At 37.2% G+C, this 21,154-nt stretch overlaps 1 protein-coding gene across 1 annotated transcript in view; it reads left to right on the top strand.

Annotated features, from left to right (window-relative positions):
* The first annotated feature begins 1,769 nt into the window (after positions 1-1,769).
* Positions 1,770-21,154, top strand: part of ZRSR2 (zinc finger CCCH-type, RNA binding motif and serine/arginine rich 2) — a 748,465-nt gene continuing 729,080 nt past the window's right edge. Inside the window, exon 1 of the mRNA XM_044073070.1 lies at positions 1,770-1,905. Within this exon, the coding sequence (XP_043929005.1) occupies positions 1,785-1,905 (121 nt within the window). The 5' untranslated portion in view covers positions 1,770-1,784. The remainder of the gene's footprint in view (positions 1,906-21,154) is intronic.

Raw genomic sequence — 21,154 nt, 5'->3', positions numbered from 1 at the left:
TGTTTTCTGGGATGATTTGGTCATCAGCTCTTTTGGTGGTGGTGTTAACTATAGGAAAGGTGGTGGTTAGGTTAACTATGGTGTTAATGATTTAGGAATTGAAGAGGGTGGCAAGTTCAGTAGGGGTTTTGTGTGGGTCAGGGGATGGGTTGCTCTGAGTGCATGGCTACATAGTTGGTTGATGGAGGACCAGAAATTTTAGGGATTATTTTTATGTTGGCTTTGTGGGTGGAGGTAGTGGGCTTTTTATCACTGCTTATTAGACATTTTGCCTGGTTACGGAGTTGCTTGTACTGGAGTAGAGTTGAGAGATCTTTGTTTTTCTGCCATGATTTCCATATTTTTATGCCTTTTGGACATAACTTCTTTGGTGGATTTTGAGAGCCAGCTTGCATGGTTATGTTTTATATGTTTTTTGGCGGGTGGGTGCTTGCCTATTAAGGAAGTCTAGGAATGTTGTGTTAAAGAATTTAACAGCCTCATTAAGCGGTAGAGATTTGAAGGGTTCCCAATTTACTATAGCCAAAGTTTCATTTAATATGGATGCTTGGAACTTAGTCAAATTTCTGGATTATTTGAATTGGTGTTGGCCTGGGCTTGGGGTGGTTTTGCATAGAATATATGCTGGGTGGTGGTCGCTAATTGTATTAGGATGTATGCCTGCAGCAATGATATTTTTAGAGTGGGACACTAATATCCAGTCTATTGTGGAGTCCCAATTGTTATTTTTGTGGAGTTTGGTGATATCTTGAATTAGTTGGGAAAAGTTGTAAAGGTTTATGTTTTTTGAGGGGTTGTTGTGGGCAATGTCTAGCCAATCGATGTTTACATCACCTGGGATTATGGTTTCATTATCTATGTTTTGGGAAGTCCAGGCAATTATATTTTTTAATATTGATGTGTTGTTTCCTGGTGGAATATACAAAGCAATTATGCAAATGTTTTTATAGGTTCATAGGTTCATAGGTAGGTACTAGGCTATCTGCCCAAAGGCATTTATAAGCCAAGCCAGAATGCGTTGGCTTTCACCACCCCCCCTAAGATTAGTTCCCTGTGCCTCTGTCCAGCAGAGCCATTGAAGTGATTGTTGTAAATTTTTAATATAGAGATTAGTACTTTGGCTGGGGAGAAGTTGGATGCTGGTTTTGAGTAGGGAATTCTTGTGGGGCAGATCGGCTCTCAGGCATGAGTATCCCATCTATTTCATTCTTCTGTACTTGCGTATGTTAAATAAATGTCTCCCTATAATTTTAATCATGGTCACTGAATGCCTACATTTCTATTGAATGGGCTTTAGGAAGTTTACATTGGCTTTTCCCATTTGCACCACCATAATGAGTGACAACTTTAAAGCAAACCCTCACCCAGCCACTAACCTGACCCATAACCTTACTTTAGAAAATCTTTTGGCATAAAACTACCACTTTACAAGATAGAGCTAACATCAACAACATACAAATACGTGCGTGCTCAAAATACAAACAGCTCTGACACCAACATACAAATACATGCACACACTCAAAATACAAACTTTACACCTTCCCTATCTCCTGTTCTACCCCTAACCTACAAACACTTAAACACACACTATTTATATCCCCTTTTCTAGCTCACTCTAACTCTAACTTGTAACACATGTCCCAACACATCCTCTGCTAGTATAAACCCACTTACTGATTTCAGCAGAACAGAAATTCTGCAAACCAGATGTTTAGAAAAATATACTTACTTTTCACAAAAGTGAACGGGACCCATATATATATGTGATGTTTACAACAACAAAAATGGCAGCGCCCTTACTTCAGCAGCTTCCAGAAAAATTAAGCCATAAGCAGCGGAGAGCCTTCATTAAGAAAGAGAGGAGGAGGAAGAAACGTCAGCTCATTGCTAAGTTGAGAGAAGCAGGTCACTGCACTTGGACTAGTTGGGTTTGCCACTCTGCCTGGATTTTTGTATTTCTTTATATATAGATATATAGATATATATATATGCGTGTGTGTGTGTGTGTGTGTGTGTGTGTGTGTGTGTGTGTGTGTGTATGTATATGTGTGTGTGTGTGATTTTGTGTGTGTGTGTGTGTGTGTGTGTGTGTGTGTGTGTGTGTGTGTGTGTGTAGATTTTATATATATATATATATATATATATATATATATATATATATGTATATATATATGGATTAACATTATAATCCCGAAATCTTGAAATACCGAATCTCAGAATTTCAAGACCATAAAGCCGAAAACTATAAATACCAAAATCCCAAAAGTGCGAATTTTGAAATCATGAATCCTACACTAACCAGACACCACACACATACACAAACACACACCTTCCCCCAACACACAAACACACAAACCTACACTACACACAACCACCCCACAACCCCCCCACTTAAAAATATTAACTCCAAGGTCGCACTACACAGACAAATACACGGAAACACCACCACACACCTACATTCCCCTTGTACACACACATCACAGTCACAACGCACACTGACACACACTAAAGCCCCTAACCAACACCCTTAAATATACATACTTACCTGAGCATCCACTCAAACACCGCACCGACAGAAGCACTACTTCAACATCTCTGAATGTTGGGATTTTGAAATTCGCGATTCTGGGGTTTCAGTATTTAGAACTTTCGGCTTTATGATCTCGGGATTCTGAAATTCGTATATTTATATATGGGTATACTTTGTAATCTCGAATTACCATAATCGAGAATGTTGCATGACCATGACCATAATGTTAAAGATTCACAATAATGAAAGTTTGAATGATCAGCTTTTAAAACTCCTAAAGAGTATATATTTAACATAGCCAAAAGTCTGCATTTAGAGTGATACACCTTTAAGGATCTGATGTGCATATGTATTCAATATGATAAACATCACGTTTTACACTGGAAGTTGTTTAGGAGCTCTGTACTGAATAACATTAAGTGAAAAAAGTAAGCTAATCTTAGTAATTAAAAGGTATATTTAGCAGTAACAGAAAAGAATAAAATGTAAGAAAACATGTTCTCCTGATTATAAATTCATTATTAAATTCAAATGCAAAGCACTCGCTATTTAGAAAAATGGATAAATAAAAGTAAATTTATTTGCTGATAACCATAGGGCAGATGCTGCTTAAATATAAAGTAGTGCAGTATGTTTTAATTTAAAACAATCAGGAAATATATGTATAGCTTTAGCAATTTATTTAAATAGTGATGTTCGACTGTTTAGATTTAGTTTATGTTGTAGTTTATAACACCTGAACTTTAAGACTAAAATAGGATGTCTTTGCTGTTAGAATTATACAAATAAACTTTGTTCTAAACAGTTCAGTGGTTCAGGAAGACATATACAATGTGTGCAGCATAACTTTCAATATTTTGAAAACTCGATGTTTCAAACTTTCAGTATTGTGGATTTTCAACATTATAGTCTCAATCATGTAACATTTGCGATTATGGTAATTTGAGATTATATATGTGTGTATGTAAATAAACAAAAAGGGAAAACTAGTTGTAAAGGAACAACTGCTGTTGACATTGGCATACGAATTACTAAAATAGGCTACTGACATAGCTTCTTATGTAAGATGCAAGTCAAAGATCACTTAACATTCTTAATAAAAATCAGAAAACAGGAGTCAAGCTGGAATTGCTTGCTTAAATCATTGTTTATTAAGTTAAAACAAGAGACAAATGCTTTCGCCCTTTTTAGAGCTTCATCAGATCTAAGTTATGCATAGGAGTATAAAGTAATATATATTTCTCTATTTTCCATATAAATGACAATGCAAATTACAATGAAGCCTTTACTTTAAGAGCTGCTAAACAGATCTGATCAGAACAGTGGTACATTCACAGTGTGTATCTTTATTGTGATTGGTGTTATGTCCTTATCTAAGTAAATACAAAGTTATACTGTTGATCAATGTGCAAGGTATAATGTGAAATAACAATGTAGGTATTAGGTGCTGCACTTTTATTACATTAATATAGCATTTAATGAAACAGATAGAAGTAAGACTGTATTCTGTGAAATGCTGTAGTGGAAGAGGGGAGGAGTCTGATGGTTAACAGAATTCAAAACTGAATTCTTCTGCTGAGAGTAGAGATGCAATAAGAATTTAGCAACTGTGTGTGAGTCTAGGAAGTCTCAAAGAGCCAGGTGAGAAAAATGGCCTCAGGTCTAGTATTAATAGAAGCTAAGAAAATGGATAAATAATTAAATAAATAAATAAAGATATGTGTGTATATGATGATTCCCAGGCTTTTCTACTTTGGAAATTGTCGGAAGCATGTTAAGTACTGTAGTTTGCAAGAGGAAGAAGGTAAAGTGTTTGGTGTTGCACTGAATGTGATTGTGTTTTAATGCTGAGTCAATAGGATATAATGTAAGGTTCCACAGAGTGGGATTTTTTTTTTTGAAAAATGTGGTCTCACAGAAGCAAAGAATGGATTCTACAGAAAGCTCTCAAGTCTAAAAGGCTGAGCTTCCACAGATACAAGTTTTTGTGTATAGAGAATTTTGCTTTGATATATGTTGAAGGAGGCTTCTGTCCATTGATGTTGCATGGATGTGGCCTCAGATCTTGGGAGATGCCTGATCTTTTGTAGAACACAGTTATGCAGAAAGACACTAAAGGAGATGATGAAGACCAAAGAGTTAAAGAGTTTCAGTGAGTCAGGAGACAGGATCTCCCATATAAAGTCCTTTTCTGGGTGTGTGGAAGGCAGAAAAGGAAACAAAGAAATGGAAGTGATCTCTTAGAAAAAAAATCTCCATTTTATACATAGGATTTCTAAAACCAAATGTTACAAAGAAATAATCTCCACAGTGAGTCTTGCAACAATCCATCTTTCACAAGGAATAACACACATATTTAGTTTTAAAAAACTCTTATTTATTCATTCACTTACAAATGAGTGTCTCTGTTTGTAAAAATTTAATGATTTTGCATCATTTTTCACCTTCTTATAATAGTTTTCTTGTGAGGCAGGAGTCAGAAAGGCTCTAGGGAGTTTGTTTTTCCAGATCTGTGGATTGAAATGCACCTCATTTGTATAAAATGAGGGTGGGCCATTGGTTTGTGTCCTTTCTGATCCTCGCCCTCTTAGGTTATTACATTCATAAAAAGATGTACCAGTATGTTAATTGGAAAGAAATGTAAAGTGCTACTATGATTTTTGTCGCACACTGCATGGGACAAATGTATTAAATTTTCTTTCGAAGTTGCTTTGAGTCATATGCCTTGTTTAGATAATTGGAAAATCAAGTGGCAGAAAAAATAGACACACCAAAAGTCACTAAAAAGTACAGACAGCATTAGGATCCTTAATGTAGACAGTTGAATTTTGTTGGGGGTTCATCATATTTCAGTTTATAAAGTGATATTGTAGAGCTACTTTTGTTCCTTCTGCTATTTTACAACTCTGGGGATTAACTGAATTGATATATAAAATTATAATCAGATCATGTTAAATTATCAGCTGTGTTCAAGCATTGAATTATTTCTTACCGAGTTTATTTTTATATGTAACGTGTGACAGTACTTGGCTTATATAGTATGATGTACAAAAGGTGTGGAGAAACATTCATATACAGCATGTTTAATTAATTAGTGTTTAGAAAGGGATATGTGCCAGCAAGCTTCTGTCCTTTCTAGGCATGATATATCTGTTGCCTAATAAAGAGTATAATGGGTCTTTTTGGACGGTGAAAAATCCACAAGGGTATGGTCTGACAATTTAGCTGCTGTATTTCTTTTTCATTAATTTGCAGAGGTAACTATTTTTTCATGCCATCTGTCCCTTCATTGCCCGTTTACCATTAGCACTGCCTTTCTCTGCAGATGCAAAATGGGCAGCCATTAGAGGGATTGTGGGTAAATCCAGTCTATGCCCTCCCATGTTGTGTGCATATTCTCATATACATATCTATGAAAGTAATAGCCACCAGCTTTGAACACCAAACTTGTAAAGCTGAGAGAAAAGAGCAGAAACAGATCCAGAAAAGAATCAACGGTAACGAGAAGTAGCACAAATGGTTTATCTGATACAAATACAAAAAGGAGCATTATAAGGTCGCAAACTGCATTATGGAGCAAGCAGAAAGCACAAAAGGTGTGTTAACTAAAGGAAATGTTTAAAACAAAAGTAAGTAAGGCAAAACTGGGCATGTTTAGAGTCAAACGAGCACAAGAAAGTTATGTTGGGCATGGAAAGAGCTTAAACAAGCAAAACTAATGTAGTAAGGTCAAAAAAGGGCACGTTAAGCAAAAATAAACAAGGGGACTGCACATGTTTTGGAAAAGTACTGTGTTTTGGCATAACTATGACTTTGTATTGTATCAACGGCATAGCTAAAGTTATTCAAAGGATCTCAAACTGTGTAAAAGTGCTTACAGAGTATGCTTATTACTGTGCATGCATTTCAAAGAGTTGTTGTGTGTGAAGTGCAACTATTTCATGAAATACAGTCAAAATATAGTCATTTTGAAAAGTTCTTGTGCTGGGTGTCCCTGTTTGCAAAGTGCCGCCATTATAGAGTGTTTCTCTTACTATAAATAGTTGCTTATCAAGGTACTGCCAATTTGGGGACATTTCAGTATGCTGCATGCAGTTATTCAGAAAGTGCAATTACTTTGAAGTTGAATTATGGGCAAGAGATGTTCAATTTATTCACATTGTGCAGTTATTGATATGTTTCTTACATTAATAAGAAGTGGTTTCTTGCAAAAGATTACATTACAAGAATATTATAGTGCCCAAGAGTTATCTACTTGCATTGTAAAGTTGAAGTGTTTCTTAAAATGATTATAAATGACTTTACCATTTTAGACTTTCAAAATGGCATTCCAAAAGTATAAAGTGCCCAAGAAGTTTATTTTGCAAAGTCCAGTTATTCAAAGGTACCGCAAGTTTGTCTGTTAGCATAATTTGGAAAAGCTGAAAAAAAGTATAAATTAAGAAGTGCAAAGGCATTGAACAAAGTTACAAATACTGGCATACGTTTCTGGCACGTGTGCATATGTGTATGTTTGTGCTTATTTGCAAAACCCTTCACTGGTATGTGTTAATATGGCAGACAGATTTCAGAAACCCCTACCACTTGTATTTGATCAGGATATTGCAGAGAACTGGACAATATTTGAGCAAAAGTATGATATTTTTATACAAGCAACTTATGCAGATAGAGATGCACACACCAGGGCATTCATTTTGTTAAACCTGGCTGGGTCAGAGAGCATAGAAATAGAGCGTTCATTTGTGTACACACCTGCAGTGTATGAAAGAGAAGGTGAGAATTGTCGTATTGTTGTACAAGCTGAATCAAGGGAAGACCCAGAGTGACTGAAGTGCAAGTTCAGAGAAATATGTAACCCCTAGACGGATATTACATTAGAGAGGCATTTGTTCTGCACAAGAGATCAGAAACCAGGGGAAACATTTGCAGCTTATATAACTGACTTAAGAAACAGAGTTAAAAGGTGCTGGTTTGGTGACTTAAGAAATGAGCTGATAAAGGACAGGCTTCACTGTGGTATTAATAGTGCTGCTGTGAGAAAGATTTTATTTTGTGACAGTGATTTAATGTTGAGCAAAACCACAGAGATTTGTCAAATCCACGAGGTGACAGAAAAGCACATAAGTATGCTTGCGAGTGACAAGAGCATGGTTTCAATTGGCTCCAGAGCAAATGTAGATAGTATGCAACACATGGTAAACAGGAAAAGGCCCAAGCACGTGGCAGCTATGGGGTTTCCAGGAAAGGCACATGGCTTTCCAGAAAGTTCTAAGAAAAGAGTGCATTCAAGCTCAGTGCAGTTTAAGCATGAATCACTAAAACCCAAGTCTAGCTTTATTGTGAACTGTCACAATTGTGGTGCAAATAATGAGTCTAAAACAGAGAAGTGCTTAGCATTTGGTCAGCATTGTCACAAGTTTAATAAATGGAACCATTTTCAAAAGTTTTGCAAATCAAGTAAGCCTCATACAGTTGTAAAGAAAGGTCGCACAAAAAAGCAAGTTGATCAAGTAGAGCCCAAGCAGTCAGCTTTCTATATAGATGGTGTATTAGTGCTTGGTGAAAGAGTTGATGCAATGAATTTATTGACAAGAAGTGAAGTGTTTTGTACTGTCCAGATTAACGGAAAATCCACAGAGCTCAAGGTAGACACTGGTTCAAAGTGTAATGTTATATCAGCAGACACATTTGCTAAAGTGAGAACTAATGAACAACTCAATGTAGCCAGTAGTGTGAGACTTGTTGCTTATGGAGATGAAGAAATTCAAACCGTAGGTTCAGTGATGTTTGCATGTTATTTGGTCGAGAACTGTTACAACTTGCTATTCTATATAGTCCAAAGACCAATGCAATCTTTATTGGGTCTCAAAGATAGTTTAAGCATGAATCTGGTTTCTTTTGCTAAAGAAGTCCATCACATAAGTGCATTTCTGAGTTCCAGTTTTTCTGAAGCCATTTCCTCAGAGTATGCTGATGTTTTCAAAGACAAGTTAGGCAAACTTCCAGTAGTGTATTTCATGAAGTTAGACCCAGAGGTCACTCCCATAGTCAGACCAGCCAGAAGAGTTTCGATAGCTATGAAGGTTAAAGTTAAAGCTCTGTTGGATAAAATGGTGCAGCAAGGTGTGATTTGTCCAGTCACAGAACCAAATGAATGGGTGTCATCCATGATAGCTGCTCACAAAAAAGGCTCAGATGAAATCAGAATATGTGTTGACCCAAGAAATCTGAACAAAGTATTAAAGAGACCGTATCATCCAATGTGCACAATCGAAGAAGTTGCAGCTCTAATACCGAATGCTACTGTATTTTCGGTCATGAATGCAAAGAATTCATTTTGGCAAGTGATGCTTGATGGTAAATCTTCATTTCTAACTACTTTTTGCACTCCGTTTGGCAGATACAGATTCCTAAGGATGCCATTTGGAATAAATTTTGCAAGTGAAATCTCTCAGCGTGCAATGGGCCAAATTTTTTCGGGTTATCATTATGCCATAATAGCAGATGATTTATTGGTTGGAGGCAATGATGAAGTAAAGCATGGCAGAAACCTCAAGAAAGTTCTAGACACAGCATGTGACATAATCTTGAAGCTCAAGCCTCTGAAGTGCAAATTCAGACTTCCAGAAGTTACCTATGTAGGTCATTTGTTTACAAGAACAGGCTTGAGACTGGACCTGACCAAGCCAGCAGCTATTCTAGAGATGTCAGTACCAGATAATGTACAAGCTCTACAACATTTCTTAGGAATGGTCAACTATTTAGGCAAGTTTATACCAGCCTTCAGTGAGTTGACAGCACCTTTAAGAGAGCTAACATGCAAAAATGTTCATGCTCATGGTTGGAACAACACCAGAAGGCATTTGAAGACCTCAAGAAAAATATTTCCACCCCACCTACATTAAGATACTATGATGAAACATACCAGTTACTCTTTCCTGTGATGCTTCAAAATTCGGTCTTGGCACAGTTATACTTCAAGAGGGCAGACCAATAGCTTATGCATCTAGAACACTAACCCAAACTGAGATGCAGTATGCTCAAATACAGAAGGAGCTTTTGGCAATAGTATTTGTATTTCCCAAGTTTCATGATTATATTTATGGTCGAGCTATTCAGACTGAAACTGATCATCAATCTCTAGTTACTATTCTAAAGAAGCCTATGCATTCTGCTCCAGCGAGATTACAAAGAATGATGCTCAAGTTGCAAAAGTACAATTTCAAAACGATCGACACAAAAGGCAAATTGCTTTATCTAACTGACACCTTATCCAGATCACCCAGAAATACTACAGAACAGCTTGGTGCAGAGAATTTTGACTTTGATGTGATGTCAGTGCATAATTTTTTCCACCACTAGACTTGATCAGTTAAGAGATGACACACAGACTGATCCAATTTTGCAGAAGCTCAGTCACTACACTAATGTTGGATGGCCGTCAAAGCAATCTAGTATACCATCTGAAGTGCAAACCTATTTTCCTTACAGATGTGAATTGTTGATGGAAGATGGCATTATTTTCAAAGGTACTTAAATTGTTGTTCCTGCTTTCTTACAGCAAGAATATATCCAGATTTTGCATCGTGATCTCCCAGGATCCGCATCCACTAAAAGAAGAGCAAGAGAATTAATATTTTGGCCTTCATTACCAAAAGACATTAATAGAGTACTTTTTTCATGTTCAGTATGCAATAGTCTGAACTACCTTGGTCTATTGTAGCAACTGATATCTTTGAGTAGAACAATCAACACTACTTAGTATTGGTAGATTCTTATTTGAACTCGTTTGAGATTGATCTACTACCTAACCTAACATCCACTGCTGTTATTATTAAGTTGAAACATCATTTCTCAGTTCATGGTAGTCCAGATAAACTTCTTTCTGACAATGGTACTCAATTTACTAGCCAGTTGTTTCAGAAATTTGTTAAAGAATGGGACTTTATACATGTTACTAGCAGTCCTGAATATCCTCAGTCCAACGGTCTAGCTGAATGTGCAGTGCAAAGTGCAAAGCAGTTACTTGAAAGGTCAAAGCATGATAATACCAATGTGTTCTTGAATTAATCTCAGAAACATACCCCGTGATGATATTCTTGGCTCACCTGCTCAAAGACTACTTGCCTGGCAAACTAAAACCATCCTACCCATTGCTTCTAGCTTACTGAAGCCTACACCTAAGAACAATAAAATCATCAAAGCTCAATTGTTGAAGAAGCATATATCCAGAACTAGTTATGACAGATCAAGCAGATTACTTCATCCTTTGAGAGAAGAGAGATGGTACGAATCCAGATAACAAAAGGTTTTGATCGAATAGGAGAGATTACAGGCATCTGTGCAGAGCTGAGATCTTACCTGGTAGATTCCAAGGGTGTGGAATATAGCAGGACCCTTAAACATCGTCTTCCTGTACCAGAACCATCATCACCATCACAACATTGTTTCTGTGATATAGAATCCAAATCTAAGAATGAATCAGACACTGTTCCCATACCAGAATGTTTTCAAAATTCTGATTCCATTCCAGAAAATGATCCAAACATTCCACAGGTCAATCACTTTGTAGAGATAGTTCTATTTGCTAAATTTCATTCCCAGTTTTATGTCACACGATATGGGCAAGTATCTAAGCATTGTGTGAAATATGCAGCAACATGGACCTGATTACATATATTTGTGTATTTAGTATTGTATAATGCATGACCAAGAATTACCTGTGGTTTCTGTATGCCAAATAGCCTTATAACGTAATGTGATCTAGTTCTCAAAGAGGTAGGATGTAGATCAGAGTACAAGTGATGTGTACGGTGTATCTTTATGAAGCATTTCAAGGCTATATTTGCAGGTATAAATTCTAGACAACTGCAATCCCTAGTGCCATTTTGAAAGAGCAGTTAGGGAGAGAGCATGCAAGATTGCAGTTGTTAATTTGTATATAAGTTACTTAAGTTAAAGTCAGTAATATTCTATAATATGTGTTTGTATAAAATAAAGCTGCTTAAACACGACCCATGAAGTCTCTTCTATTGTGTCCTAGATAGTAGAGCAACATACCCATGAAAATTAATGCAAAGAATTTTGCCTGTGTGCTGGCAGTTAGGTTTCAGAAAGTGATAGAATGGTTATTGGATATACTGCAGGAAGTTTTTAGCTAGCAATTAGTGGAGATAGTGGAATGGAATTTATGGACTATATAGAAGGTTTACATGGCAAAGAGGATGGCTGAGACTGTTCAATATAAGAAATGCTTTTAAAACTGAGAGGCGGAACTTTCTGTTTTGCAGTTATGAGAGGATAGATTGTACAGCCAGAGTTACTCAGTGGAATAAAAGCCTTGTATAGGAATGCAGGATTGTGGTAAGGGTTAGGTCATCAAAAAAGAATGTGTAAAGTATGGGGCCTAGGCTATGGCATTCCTTGTCCTCATTGCTAATTATATTGGTTATGGAAGTTTGGGCAGGGATGGTGTGGGAATGCCTTAAGGAAAAACATTTAGATGATCTTTTAGTCATTTTGTAGATGAGTATGTAGTATTTTTGGAAGATATTGGGAGGTTGCTGCAGGTGTTGCATATGTTCTGGGATTTACAAAGGAAACTAGATATTGCTTGCATGAAACAGAATTAGTGTTGGTGTCAGAGGAACTAAATTGGAGAACTGCTGGCTAAAGGTTAATTGTGAATATGAGTGCGGTGAAGAGGCTGAATTGAAACTATATCTGACACCGAATGAGACCACGGGCAAAAAGTACATTGTCAGTCTATAGAGCAATGTGGATTCTTCCTGGTAGATCAAATAGGGAGGGGGGAACAATGTGTTGTTACCTGGAAAAATTCATTCAGATGAGATTATATTACTGTCACTGTGGTTTATCCGGCACAACATTATTCTATGCTACTACAGAATAAGGGAACGGCAGAGTGGTATATGGTGTGTGAAAGGTTAGTTTGGGGAGTAAGGGGTATGTATAAGCAAAGATAAGCTAATGAAGAGTAAGGCGATTGGCAGATGGGGCATATGTGATATTGAATTCTGCATCCTCATGGTTAACCTGGACACATGGATTGGGAGAAGTCAGGGATTAGAATCCAGTCTAAATATTTTCAACAAAGGCTAATAAATTACCTAACATTTTCATTGTCATGTCACTGACAAATCTCACAAAACAATTATAACTTTTTTCTTTAACATGCATAAATGTGATTGCATAATACTTATAAATATTACTGTCTCTCTAACCAAATGTTTTCTGGTTCTCCCATTAAAAGCTAATATAACTGTGAACTGATTACATAATGCCTATCTATATTTATATTTATATCTGTATCTATATCTATCTATCTATAAGAATTGCATACATTGAACTGGCACATTGCATGTGCTGCGAAGACCACTTTTTGCTAACATCGAAGACTGAAACAATACTAATTTCATGAGCATTAATCATACTGTGACTTAGGAATAGGCTCTATTCCTGTCAGGTTATTAGAAGCTCAAAAGACTTAGATAAATTAAACTTTCATAGAAAAATATAGATATAGATTAGATGTAGCTATAGATATGGAGATCTACTTTGGAAGCTCGAAGTTTCAAAATTTCGAACTTCAAATGGTCAAGACTATAAGGCTGAAGTTCTGAAACTTCAAACGGTTTAAATGGAGGTTGTCATACAATGTGGAATGCGATATTTACCATTCTCTTCATTGTAGTGCAGTCTCCAAGTTAAAATATTTAATTATCAGGGGTGTGAGGGGTGCGGGGGGGGGGGGGGTAATTTAAAAAAACAAAAAAAAAATGTTTTTTTTTTTTTATTGAAGTTTCTAACTTTCAAAACGTTGATGTTATAGTCTTGACCATATGAACTTTGAAGTTTTGAAAGTTCGAACTTCCAAAGTACATCCAGATATAGATATAGATATGAAATGTATCATAATCTGTACTTTTCTTTTCTTGTCTCCTATAGTGATAAAAGTTACTTGTTTATGTTATATTATGTTTATGTATTTTATTATTTTTTTCTCTTTTGACACATCTTCCTGTTATGTTTTACTTAATGTTTTACATTCTTTCTCATTGGGATTCTGGTGATGATGGGATGTTATGCCATTCAAACAATCTTGTTAAAGAACTGTAAAATTTGTTTAAAAATAAATAATTCAAAGCTATATGTTTACACTTACTGTAGTAGAGTTATAATGGCAGTTCTCCACCTGGTGTTCCATTATTTATCCAGTATTCTAAACATACCCTCTAGTGCCATTCAGGTCATGCTGCAGGCTTGCATTGTTTAATTCATAAGTGAGAATAAACACCCATAGATGAGTAAGATTTATTTTTAGCTGAGAGATGGCAATGTATATGGAATATTCCCAATGTGCAAACTTATGGCATAGTCTCCATTATATACCTGATTTTAAAGAGACAGAAAAATTTTCATCCCCATCATCATTTTTGTATGCATCTTAAGTGGGCATAAATTCAAAGGGAGGATATTCTAAATATAAATCTAATAGTGCCATAAGAGGAAGACTACATAGAAAGTCTGCTCTGGGTCTCATGGAGGAAAAATACCCTTAATAAAAAAAAAGCTTCCATTCAGATAGCGAGCAAGCAGCTAGACCCTCCTCATGAATTTTCCCTCATTACAGACATCATACAAGGAAGCCAAAGAAAATTTCATGCAAAATGCTATTTTCTTAAGATGGATTCCCCAGAATGTATGTATGTAGCTGAAATGTATAGGGTTAACTTTAGGGCTGAAACAAATTATTAGCCAGCCTGAAGATCTGGCTAGCAATGACTTAGCCCACTGGGTAGAATAAAACAAGAGGAAGTTTTGAAAGTTGCAGAAGGCAATGCTAGAATATTCAAAAGTTGTTGTATCTTTCGGTTTTTCCCGGTTAGGGGTTGCCACAGCGGAACTCCGGTCCGCTAATGATTGGCAGTAGATTTTTACATACCGAGTTGCCAGCCCTGATGCACAACCTTCAACGAAGGTACGCCCATTCACGCATGTCTCCACACAGAAGACGCTTTAGCTGAGAATCGGACAGGACAATGACTTACTGTGAGGCGACAATGCTACCGCCACACCACCACCGCAGTATATTCAAAAGTAATGATCTTAATCTGCTGTGCAGATAGATGAAAGGGTTGTGGTGGAGTTTCACAGTTCTCACTGATGGGGACCATGCACCTTGACAACAAATATTCAAAGGTTTTAATGCAATCTGACATTTTTTTGTGTCTTGTACAATGCAAGTATCCTACTGACAATGACACTGATGGAGAAGTAAATTACTGTGATGTGGGCTGAATAAAACTAATTACTTTCATATGTGCTGCAGCAACTGTTCCTAAACTCAAAACTGGAAACTATATTACCCAGCTGGTTTCTGAGCTATTAAGGCTTGCTCATGTCTGTAAAACTGTACTCTTCAAAACAGGAAAAATTCCAATAACAGATGGGGCCACTTGAATATAGCTGAGCTCACTTTTCAGTAGGTAATATGAAACAGAAGAGGGCCTGCAGAATGATGGGAAGTGGTGCACTACCATAATCCTCAGTAACTGCAGCTTGAATTGAATGATGGAAAGTGAGGCACTGCCATTATCCTCAGTAGCTGCAGCTTGAATTGAATGATGGAAAGTGAGGCACTGCCATTATCCTCAGTAACTGCAGCTTGAACAGAATGATGGGAAGTGAGGCACTGCCATTATCCTCAGTAACTGCAGCTTGAATTGAATGATGGAAAGTGAGGCACTGCCATTATCCTCAGTAGCTGCAGCTTGAATTGAATGATGGAAAGTGAGGCACTGCCATTATCCTCAGTAACTGGATCTTGAACAGAATGATGGAAAGTGAGGCACTGCCATTATCCTCAGTAACTGCAGCTTGAACAGAATGATGGGAAGTGAGGCACTGCCATTATCCTCAGTAACTGCAGCTTGAATTCTATTGTAGCTAGTTGCTGCACTTGCTATTCTTCTTGAGGAAACAGATAGCATCTTGCATTCTAAAATTAAAATAGGAAACAATGGAAGCAACTGACTTTTTAAAGTCAGAAATAAGCAACAGATCAGTGTACTCCTTCAGCAATTCTTCAAACTGGCAGCCAGTACAGGAAGTCAACATCGCACCATTGATTTTCAGCACGCTGCTATACAGTGAGCTCTGGTAAACGTAAATGCAGGAGATGATGCATTAAAGACGCGGCTCAGCAGCTAGGTTAGAAGAAAGGATAAAAGAGGACAGAACACTAGACAAGCATGTAGAAAAACAAGATGACCTGGGAAACAGATCCTGGTGGAACAATACCAGACTTTTTAGAACTCATGAAAATGTATAAGATAAGTAGAAGGAGAAGACTGGACTGTGTACCCCACACCCTATACATGTTCCGTTTATTTCAAACATAGGCGTTTGTGTTCCATTCTGCCAGAATGCAAAAGGAAACAACTTAAAAAATAAGAATTCTTAATGTTGTGGAGAATTACTCACTTACTTTATGAAAAAAATCAAACAAACAAACAAAAAAATATTTGTTTAGGCAGTTGATTTTGGTTTCTGGGTAATAATAAAAAGCTGGGAGTCATGTAAGTCCAGCAATACAAACAGATATCAATAATTGTGGAATAATCAAAATTAAATGGTCCAGTGCTACTGACTATGCTATATCAACAAATGAAAGTTATCTTTATGTGATTTGCACAGGTAAATAATATTGTCATTAAAAGGAGGCTGCTCTATGTTGCAGTCACTTACTCAGGTTACTGGCAAGGAAAGTTCGATACACCACTTCAGAAGAGATGTAAAACAATTTATGAGGTGGACCCCAACTTGCTTGATACCACCTCATTGGTTTAGCCTGTCTGAAGACAGTGATGCTGAAGGTCACAAGGGGGACAGGAATCTAAGCAAGGGTCTCAAGTCAGGAAGTAGTGTTCAATTTTTAATTTATTTTTTGGGGGTTTGTCATTTATTAATAGTTTTTTGTTGGTCTTTGGAGGTTTTTTTGTGTTTGCAGTCATTTCATCTTTAATTTTGTTTTTGATAGCACATGGTCACTTTAAAACAATGTGCGTGGGTATTTAAATATTGGATGTTAATTGATTAATTCAAATTAATTACTGTGAATGTTTAATTCATTGGTAAGTTGAACTGGTTATCCCTTGAAGGTGAAAAGCCAAGGTATTGGGATAATAAACATTTGTACCTGTGCGTGGCTTCGTTTTTTGTTTTTTTGGTTAGGTTAGTCTTGAGTAAATTTATTTTGATATGTCTTTGGACATGAATCTAAGACCTAAAAAATCAGGGGTGGATGGATCAAATTCAAAGATTTGCTCAATCACCAACAACCTAGACAACCCCTCAGTGAAGGACAAGTGGAATGGAAGGGCAGGGACTCAGATGGTGGATGGCAGTACACATGTTTGCAGTGAAGTTTTTTTAGAAGCAATTATGACACTTTGGAGTTAAAAGCTGATGTGTTCTTTGCCTAAAATGTTTGCCCTGGCACCTGTGCCTAGACTGACTTCTATTTAACTATGCATCTGCACTGAAAGGGACTTGTGAATATGTATTTTGCTTTACTAATTATCTAATCACAACTAAGATTGGTTTGCTGGTTGATTTCTTAATTTAGGGATTACCCCGTATAACAAATGTTCATTATAAATCCATGATATTCAGCTCTATGGCAGAGCGAGCTAATGCTCGGACTGTTTCCCAAATTACATTGAATTGATTAGTGACACTATGGGGCCAACTGAGGAGGGTGGGAGTAAGTGGCTCCTTTTGACTCACCCATGCTGGACAGGAGGTAATCAAAAAAGGCTTGTTGCTGCCAGATACCAGTAGATGCTGGTTTCTGTCATAACTCAGAAAATAGTGTGAGAAATGATGGAGATAGTCCAGAGATGCACATGTGAAGATGCATAGATTGTAGACAATGTAAACGTGCATAGAATAAAGCAAGTAGCTATGGATCTAGTCCAGGGATGTAAACATCAAGTAGCATGGGTACCAGTGTGAGCATGCATGGAATAATGCAAGTATCTATGGAGCTAGTAGGGCATGCATATCATATCCAGTAGCATGGCCCATAGCCGGTGTGAACATGCATGGGATCACAGAGCTGGGAACAGTACTGTGGTAATCTCTGACAACCACCAAGGTGTTCATAGATTCAATTAATAAAATGCATCATTTTGGCTGACCATGGATGTGTAAATGATAGCACAACCTGTACGGCTCTTGGCCCTGGTCATGTGCCAAATGCAGTACAACACACCAAGGCAAACTATTGTTTGAACTGGGGATCATCTCCTCACAGAGTGTGAGGTCAAAGCTTTGAAGTGCTAGGAGAATGAATGAGGAATCAGTCTCTGCAAGAGAATTCATAGTCATCTACGGGTGGAGTAAGAAACAGGATTTCAGGAAAGAATTAAGCTTTAGCTCTATGTATAGATATATTGATATATATATAGCTACAGACATAGTTATAGCTATAGATGTAAAGATATAGATAAATAGGTATAGCTATGAGGTATATAAGCTCACTTCATGTAGTTTTTCATTGTTTTGTTAGGCCACTTTTTAGGTGTGGGGAGAGCTGGCTCAGTGGATGCCAACCTGCTTAAATCTCCATTGAGCTTTTTTCACTGATTGTAGTTACTCCTGCATCTGTAAATCTGGTCTAGGAAAGGGAGGAGGCAGGCTGTTAATTTATCACTTTGGACTTATAATGTTCATATGCAAGTAATGTTCATTTTCAAGTGTTGCTTTGTTTGTTTTGACAATATTAATCTAATGCCATTGCATGCATGTATGTTTTCTGATTGACTATGAAAATGTGGGAGAGGGGGATATTACCCCAACTACAATACCCACTGAACAAATTATAAAACTTGAATGCAAATGTCAACCAGTCCTATATGTAATTACATGTAAGTAAACGTATATATGCAATGATATGATATATGATGTAAGCCTTATGGGAAAGAAAAGGTCTCCTATGAATCTATATGTTGGATATAATGATGTTGTGGAGTCATTGCAGCTCTGCTTACTGACTATACATGGAAGGCAGTCGTGACAGAAAATGCATGTTGGTCATCTGTTAAGTAAAGAAAAAGGCAGGGGCTGTGATATACTCAAGTTAGTTTCTGCTCTTCAAAACTGTCACTTGCTCAGAGTAGGCAAACTGCAACTTTCCCAGATACTGTGATTTTATATTTGTATGTAGTTAGGCAGTGCTCACAACAGTTTAATGTCACTGAGTTTTAAATATCATGTGATTTTTTTTTAAGGTATACATTGTGAAGTGAATTGGTTTGTATATTATTCTGATGAAGTCTGATGTTATAGACAGACAAAAGCGCTAAATAAAGACTGCTTTGTTGGCACTATTTAGACTGGTCCGTTCAACACCTGGTCTGTGTTTGTGGAGCCTCCAGGATTATCTACTTGTTCTTTATTTCTGGTTCTTGGTATGAGTGCTTACAAGAGTGTCTATTATCAGGCAATGTATTGTTGTTTAGGAACTTTCAGTATTTAATCTGTTTTCTGTCCAGTCAGAGGAGAATATTGTGTCATTATTATCATTGATGGGGCTACAAGAGTATGCAGCGCAACTGTGAGCCTGTGAAGTGCATTAGCTGGAAAGAGTACAGGTTTGGTGACACATCAAGAATAGGAAAATTTGAAATGGATATGGTTGCAGATCCTCTGGAATTATATTACTTCTGTTAAAAACATAACTTTTATTTAAAATAAGGCCCCAGTTGCTTGACTGTCGTAGTATAGGCTGACTGAAGCTACAGAGTTTAAGAACTATTTACGTTTATAAATGCAATAAGCTCTTCTGACATTGAAACTTCAGTCCCCCATAGAAGGCAAGAGATAACGCAGCAGGATTTTTTTTTATTATTTTAAGTAAAATTTAAGTTTTATAGAAAATAATGTTGTGGAGAAATTTCAGTCTAATGTGAATGTTGCTGGAATTAGCCATTGTTACACTTTAGATTACATCCCATCAAAACAGATAAAACTTACTTCCAAGAAACTAGACGGATAACAGAAAAATGAAAATAAGGACTCATTTTCAAAACACACACACACACTCACACACACACACACACACACACACACACACACACGGTTCTACCTGAGATAGTCGACACTCCAGAACACCGACAAGCGAATCACGAGTGCCAGAAGATCGACAATGCAGAAGACTGACGCGACGGATTAAAACACCGACGCCGAGGATGCCGACATGGGAAAAGGCTGTGTAAGTATGCGGTAGTGACGGACGTTAGGGTGCGAGTAAGGTAAGTGTGGGTATTGACGGTCTGTGGGGATAGGGGTGGGTTAAGTGAGTTAGGGTCAGTGCGCGGGTTAGGTAAGTGTGTGGTAGTGATAGTCTTTGGGTTAGGGGCGGGTTAAGTGAGTTAGGGTTAGGGAGTGGGTTAGGTAAGTGTGCGGTAGTGATAGTGTTTGGGGTAGGGGCGGGTTAAGTGAGTTAGGGTTAGGGAGTGGGTTAGGTAAGTGTGCGGTAGTGATAGTCTATGGGTTAGGGGCAGGTTAAGTGAGTTAGGTTTAGGGCGCGGGTTAGCTGAGTATGCGATAGTGACGGACCTTAGGGTTAGGGTTTGGGTTAGGGTTGTAGATAGTTGTGTATGTGAGGTTTAATGTGGGTTTGTAGGGATTTTGGTGTGCTTGTGTTGTGTGTGGTTTTTGGACAGGGGATGTGTTTTGTTTGTTGATTGTTGTTATTGTGGTGTGTGCAGTGTATGCGGTTTCGTGTTTGTGTACCGTCGGTTATTTCATTGTCGGGCATGTGAGGTTTCGTGTTTCTGCACTGTCGATTATGTGGTGTCGGTGATTGCGTTGTCGGTGTTCTGGGGTTTCGATTATGTCAGGTAGAACCACACACACACACACATATATATATATATATATATATATATATATATATATATATATATATATATATAGATATATATAATATATATATATATATATATATATATATATATATATATATATATATATATTATCTCTTGTGCCTTGTAGACGAAACTGAAGCTTCAATGTCAGAAGAGCTCATTCCATATCAAAGTAAAAAGTTGTTTGGTTCCAATTTCAGTCAATTTAGACTGCAATGCAATTTGATTATCTGAAACAGTTGTATGCTAATTCAGGATAGAGAAAAAGTATAGAAAGAGTGGCAAAAATATAAAACACCACAATATCTCAAAAATTTCTGGTGCACAGGCAGAGCCAGCTGCTCTAGCAAATACAGATGATGGAGAACCACAATCTGGAGATGCAACTGGCACATATAGGCATCTACAATATGCCATAGCCCTGGATAAAAGGATAGTACACTAAGTGAACACCTAAGAGCCTAAGCACAGATAAATATTAAAACTGATGGCTGCAAACTTCACAGTCTTTACTTAACCATGTTTCGGTTGTGTTCCATTAGCATCACACAGAGACAACCCCCAAGGACACATATTGTAGCTGCAGTATTACCAAGGTATGTCTGGAACCTGTATAGAAATAAAAGTTATATAACTGATTACTGTCATATGCAAATTCTCATATACA

Source organism: Protopterus annectens, chromosome 5.part1, assembly GCF_019279795.1.
Source record: "Protopterus annectens isolate FY-2018-M chromosome 5.part1, PAN1.0, whole genome shotgun sequence".
In the NCBI taxonomy this organism is placed as follows: Eukaryota; Metazoa; Chordata; order Ceratodontiformes; family Protopteridae; genus Protopterus; species Protopterus annectens.
The sequence above is the reverse complement of the archived record's forward strand: the minus strand, read 5'-3'. Positions and strand labels throughout refer to the sequence as shown.